General features: G+C 40.7%; 1 protein-coding gene across 1 annotated transcript in view; it reads right to left on the reverse strand.

Annotated features, from left to right (window-relative positions):
* NCAM2 (neural cell adhesion molecule 2) overlaps positions 1–6,287 on the reverse strand; it is a 242,275-nt gene extending 235,988 nt beyond the window's left edge. The window contains exons 1-2 of the mRNA XM_024212344.1: positions 6,212–6,287; positions 1,162–1,236 (exon numbers count right to left, since the gene is read on the reverse strand). Of these exons, the coding sequence (XP_024068112.1) occupies positions 1,162–1,236; positions 6,212–6,287 (151 nt within the window). The remainder of the gene's footprint in view (positions 1–1,161; positions 1,237–6,211) is intronic.
* Positions 6,288–7,049: the final 762 nt, after the last annotated feature.

Here is a 7,049-nt window from a genome sequence, read left to right on the forward strand (position 1 = left end):
TGGCATAACTCTAAATGCACATTATATATAAAATTATCTCTAAGAAAAATTATTGGCCTCATCTTGAGAGAAGCTGAACACTCCAGTCACTAATTTGATTTATAAAACACAAACTCCAGGTTGCCTGATTTTTTTTAAACACGGTCAGTTAATAGCAGAACCTTGACTCCAGCAGGTAACTCAGTCCCATCCATAACAATAAAGCAACAGTCTCACCTATGCAGGTCTCAACCTGACATTGGTCAAGACCTTGGACCTCACTAATTGAACAAGATAAGACAGAGATACAAAGGGAAATCCTGACCCTTTTTAAGTCAGTAATAATTTTCCACTGACTTCAGTGGGGCCAGAATTTAACTCTTAGGGCTGGATGTCAGCAGCAAACTAAAACTACCTCAATGCCTCAGAACGAAGCCTGGCAAAACTCCCGTTGACTTAAAATGGGTCAGGATTTCATCGCCATCTCCACACTAACCCTCTTAACATCTCCATACACCTCCAATTAGATATGATAAAACAGACCCCAGTCAAAGCGCATATGATAGCATCTTTGATGCACAAACTTTTTTCAGTACCTTTCAGGTTCAGGTCCTATGTTTGAGAAATAAACTATTTGACAAAGTTTACTAAAGTACTGCTAAAACTTTCCCTGGCTAAAAAGTTGATTTTATGAGAAAAAATAATTCTAACTTTTCAGGTTACATATGCTCTGTTGGATACTGAAACAGTCACTCAGGTGTAACTTCAGAGCAGTATGCTATGTCTAATTTATTCATTAGCTATTTACCAAAAATGATTCAATTATGATCTTATATATTCATTCTAATATTAGTGTTTAGACAAGTAAAATTATTTTAATAAAGCAAAAAAAATGAACATACGTAAATAATTTATACTAATGGAATCAATTTCAAAATAAGTGATTTAGTCTGTTTGGCATCTGAAATCAACAGTCTGTAGATTAAAAGCATACGTTATGTGAAGCCAAGCAGGACTTGGTATTTATCACAACATGCAAGCAGTCAGAATTCAATGCAAATATTGAAACAATATATTTTATATATAAAAATATTTCTAAGCCAATTAATAGCATTCAAATTATACAAAAGGTTGATCTGAAAATTTAGCAAAACATACCTGGAGATATAATGAAATACATACCTGTGCACGTGAAGAATTTGGATTCGCCCACACTAAGCTCTACCTTGCTAAGTGAAATCGTCACTTGAAGAAGAGCTGAAAAATACAATGTAAATTCAGCATGAATACATTTTGCATATATCAGTTAAAAGATGCCTATACACAGTATGATATATACTGTGCAAACTGCACAAAAAAGATTGAGTGCCAGATAAACATAGTATCTCCCAAAACAGAGTATTTATAGCAGGGGGAGGGAGAAATCTAAGGCCAGGTCTACACTACCGCGGTAGTTCGACGGCTGGCAATCGAACTTCCGGGTTCGATTTATCGCGTCTGGTCTGGACGCGATAAGTCGAACCAGGAAGTGCTCGCCGTCGACTGCGGTACTCCACCTCAGCGAGAGGAGTACCGCGGAGTCGACGGGGGAGCCTGCCTGCCGCGTGTGGACCGCGTCTGAACCGCGGTAAATTCAGACTAAGGTATGTCGACTTCAGCTACGTTATTCACGTAGCTGAAGTTGCGTACCTTAGATCGAATTGGGGTGTTAGTGTAGACCAGGCCTTAGAGTAAGCTAGAGATCATGTTTTAGATGCAAACTATAACATCTCAGTAAAGTTAACTTGATGCGGAATGTCCTGGAGATCCTAAGTATTCAGTCTCTCTCTCTCTCTCTGTCTCTCTCTCTCTCACACACACACACGATAAAAAACTCTCTCAAATACATAGCCATTCTGTATGAAGAACCTAAACAATACTGATACTTTACACGCTGCTTATTGCAGATGCAGCACCGAAAGCACAAATGAACTAAGAAACCCTTTTTTCCAGAGATGTAATTCAATTAACACAGGGCCTTACTGAATCCTAGAGTAAGTAGGTGCATCTGCATAAGTCAATTTGGCACACAGAATTTGGCTTACATATGCACACACACCAAAATGGAATACTAAAAAAAAAGTCATACTAATTTCAAGTTCTACTAGAAACAGAAACAAGTAAAATACCTGCCAGATGGAAAAGAACCAAAGTTTTAAGGAATGAAATTTTATTTACAAAGTTCTGAGAATGTTATAAAAAAAAGAATTATAGGGTGATTGGGGCTCTAAAAATATTAGATAGTGTCCTTTCAACATTTTTTTTAGTCTTGAAACACATGATTGATTCATCTATCTCACAGGTGTGTAGAAGTGACTGAACTCCTTTAAAAACATGATCAGTACAATTGTGTCCAGTGAATGCTAAAGATGGGCAAATAGACTAAAAATTTCACCTTGCCAGCTCCTTGACCCACCATTATCATGGGAGTCTGAGGATATGTGTACACTAGAACTAAACACCCATGGCTGGCCTGTGCCAACTGACTTGGGCTTGCAGGTCTGGGGCTAAGGGGTTGTTACACTATGGCATAGACATTTGGGCGTGGGCTGAAGTCTGAGCTCTGGGACCCTCCCCACTCGCAGGGTCCTAGATCCCAGGCTCCAACCCGAGCCCAAACACCTACACTACAATTAAACTGTCCTTCAATCTGAGTCCGGCAAGTCTGAGTCAGCTGGCACAGACAAGCTGAAGGTTCTTATTTGCAGTGAGAGGACAGTTGGGGGTGGGCACAATTACTATCAAAATTATTTTATATGACAAAACCTCTTTCTTCCATGAATATGTTACATTTTAGAACACTTTGAAAAACTCCTTGTACAGTACTGACTGTACTGCTGTTAACTACAGGATAAAAAATGAAAGCAGAAGCCCAAAAACAGATTTGAAAGAGTATTTCGTACATAATACAGCTCCATATGGCAATTATTACCATCAATAAAAGACAATCCAAACAATTATGCAATACTTGTTCTATCTCTACATAAACAGCTTGGGAAAGGGAAGACACAGACCACATTTGAATTTATAGACTAATAACCTATGTAATGTAAGAGAAAGTGGTCCTCTTCGTAGAACAGCAATAATGGCCTAAAACACTTACAAATCAAAAGTTCTTCTAAAACCCACCCTAAACTTTTAATGAGTAACATGTTGGCATGATTTAAGTCATTATCTACTTAACTACTTTTAATTTATTCAGTTGTTCTGAACAAGAATGAAATGCTTGAGTGCTGGACTTTGGGTATTCTCTGTGAGGGATCCTCAACTATGGAATCCCTTTGTTGAGGGCATCAGAATGAGCTCAAGTCTGCCCATTTTCACAGACTGATGCCAAACCCATTGTGACAGGATCCCCGGGATGCAACCTGGAACTAGGGCAATGCTGCTCCCCCGTAACTCTCTAGCATGGGCTGTCACTCACAATGCTATGTTAGTGACATGCAGAAAACCCCTCTGGGAACTGTTATCACTCAGTACAACAGCATGTGCAACCCCAAACCCAGATAGATTGCATGAATGCTCCCTGAGCCACTCACAAAACAGAGAAAGGCACCAGCAAATCTGTCAACTCCCCAGCCTTGCACCCCTGGAATATTCCATGCCCTGGTCAGAAGCCAGACCAGTGTATGTTTATTACCCAGTCCATCCCTCCTTCCATGTGGAGAGGATGATCACTAGCCTTTGTAAACTGAGCTGAGATTTCCCAAGCACTTCAAGCAAAACACACTGTTTTAGGTAAAATATAAAACAGATTTCTTAGGTACAGAAAGATAGATTTTAAGTGATTATAAGTCTTAGGCACAAAAGGTCAAAGATAGTGACCAAAGAAAATAAAAGATAAGTGCACAGTCTAAATCTCTAAACCTCATTTGACTTGGCAGTATTTGAAACAAGCAGTTTTCTCACCCCACTGGATGTTGCAGTTCTTAATACACAAGCTTCCCCTTTAAGGCTGGGAGCAGTCTCCTCAGTTCAAGTCTTTGTCTTCTCAACATTCTTGTTGCTTCCAGCATAGAGGGGGGAGGAGAAAGGCCAAAAACATGATGCCACTGTCCCCTATTTTATATCCACAGACCATGTGCCTGGAAAACACTAGCCCAACCATGTCCTGTTTGACTTTGCTGAGTCACAGGGTTGAGCAATCTCCCACTATGTGATGCTTGTGCAGCCCTCTTAAATCCCTTGTTTATAACTCTCCTTCTGATTAATGGTTACTTAACACCTTCCAGGAAGTGGATCACGATGTAACAGTAGAGACTCTCAAACTTACAAAATATTTCAGTAACAACCATAGAGGAAAATCTCATAACTTCATACACACAAATATCTATATCATTAGGACAGAACAATGGGTTTCAGCAGATCATGACCTTTTACATGGTATCTCACATGACATGCTTTGTATGAAATGTATTGTAATTATATGACGGGGTGAATATGGGGGCTCCAGGGTGCTACTTTCAGGTACAGAGTTCCTCTCCCATCTTTTCGCAAAAGCTGTCCCACAATAACAGAAGAAGACTATATTAATAATATTACTAAAATAACAACAACATGTTCAAAGCATAAGTGGTCAAACCCCAAAATAGCAAGCACACAGCCCATTTCAGGCTAAATTATATGCTAGTCTAAATATTGCATCTGACACTCCATAAATGTTTGACCCTCCATAAAAACAGTCAGACAGTGAGAAAGGTTGTACAAACACAAGTTTAAGCTCAGTTTGTTGAAGAGGCCAGGAGACTTATTGATCTGACAAAATAAATCAAGACACTATATGTTTATACATGTGACTACAAACAAGATCCAGTAAATAAGAGATGAACTAGTTATCTTAATGTTAAAATGTTAAATCATTATTTTAGAGTTCCCTTTTAAGTTTCATTGCATAGAGTCATAGAACTGGAAGGGACCTTGAGAGATCATCTAGTCCAGTCTGCTGCACACAAGGCAGGACTAAGTATTATCTAGACCACCCCTGACAGGTGTTTGTCCAACCTGCACTTTAAAATCCCCAATGATGGAGATTCCACAGCTTCCCTAGGCAATTAATTCTAGCGCTTGATCACTCTGACAGTTAGGAAGTTTTTCCTAATGTCCAACCTAAACCGCCCTTGCTGCAATGTAAGCCCATTGCTTCTTGTCCTATCCTTAGAGGTTAAAAACAACAATTTTTCTCCCTCCTCCTTGTAACAACCTTTTATGTACTTGAAAATTGTTATGTCCTCTCTCAGACTTCTCTTCTCCAGACTAAACAAACCCAATTTTTTTTTCAATCTTCCCTCACAGGTCATGTTTTCCAGACCTTTAATCATTTTTGTTGATCCTCTCTGGACTTTCTCCAATTTGTCCACATCTTTTCTAAAATGTGGCACCCAGAATTGGACACAATACTCCAATTGAGGCCTAATAAGTGTGTAGTAGAGCAGAAGAATTAATTCTCATGTCTTGCCTACAATACTCCTGCTAATACATCCCAGAACGATGTTTGCTTTTTTTGCAACAGCATTACACTGTTGAGTCATATTTAGCTTGTGATCCACTATGACTCCCAGATCCCTTTCCGCAGTACTCCCTCCTAGACAGTCATTTCCCATTTTGTATGTGTACGGCTAATTGTTCCTTCCTAAGTGGAGTACTTTGCATTTGTCCAGGGATTGGCAACCTTTGGCATGCGGCCCGCCAGGGTAAGCCCCCTGGCGGGCCTGGCCGGTTTGTTTACCTGCGACATCTGCAGGTTTGGCTGATTGCGGCTCCCACTGACCGCGGTTCACCGCTCCGGGCCAATGGGGGCGGCAGGAAGCGGTGACCAGCACATCCCTCGTCCCATGCCGCTTCCCGCAGCCCCCATTGGCCTGGAGCAGCGAACTGCGGCCAGTGGGAGCCGTGATCAGCCGAACCTGCGGACGCAGCAGGTAAACAAACCGGCCTGGCCCACCAGGGGGCTTACCCTGGCAGGCCGCGTGCCAAAGGTTGCTGATCCCTGCATTTGTCCTTATTGAATTTCATCCTATTTACTTCAGACCATCTCTCCAGTTTATACAGATCATTTTAAATTTTAATCCTATCCTCCAAAGCACTTGCAACTCCTCCCAGCTTGGTATCATCCGCAAACTTTATAAGTGTGCTCTCTTGTGCATTTTCAAAATTAAACTCCATGTCTGCTGCTCCAAAGAAACTAAACCCTTACTTTGCTCATTGCTGGGATGACTATATTGCAATTCAATGTGGAAAATGCCCTGTTGTTGCAGTACATAATTCTTCATTAGATATTCTATTTCCCCTCCGTCTCCAGAATAGAGCAGCTGACCCTTGAGAATAGACTGGGTGGACTCCTTTGAGTAGTCTAGAAGCAGCCAACACCCTACACAGTTAAGGAAAGGTTCTTACTCAGAAGACCAAACATCAGTCAGAGATCACCAAAGAGGTTGTAGTTCAAAGTTGTCATCCTTTTCCTTGGCTAACAGGTTTTATTGGTTGTTGTATTATCAGAGCCAAATAAAATTAAACTATCAAGGACAGGCCACTCAGAATGACTGTCATACCACTTGCTGTCATACATTAAGCAATCAGCTCTCCATGGCATGGACTGTCTTTTATTGTGTGTTTGCACAGTGCCTAGTACAATGGGATCCAGTTCTTGGTTGGCTCTTATGCACTACCAAAATGCATACATTACTCTTGTTTAGAGCTTGAATAACTTCTGTTTAATGTAGGACAGTGGTAAGGGAGGAGGTTTATGCAAAGCCAGAATCCAGCATTTTGGTCTGCAGAATGAAGATAATGTGTTTCCTAATGGTGAGTGCAGCTTCCAGTTGCAAATGGCATTGCATTGTTTTTTCCTTCCCCTTCCCTGCCCCCGGATCCCTTGCCTTTTGTTAACAATAAGATAACCTCTATAATGAACAGTGGCCTCCCTTAAAGGCAGGTTCTGTGACCTTCTGTAGACATATAGTCAAATATTGTCTACTGGATGAGGTCTTAAATATATGAGGCAATGCTAATAATGGACTTGTCTACACCGGGCA

The sequence above is a fragment of the Terrapene carolina genome, unplaced genomic scaffold (genome assembly GCF_002925995.2).
Source record: "Terrapene carolina triunguis isolate 2854851 unplaced genomic scaffold, T_m_triunguis-2.0 Scaffold38, whole genome shotgun sequence".
In the NCBI taxonomy this organism is placed as follows: Eukaryota; Metazoa; Chordata; order Testudines; family Emydidae; genus Terrapene; species Terrapene triunguis.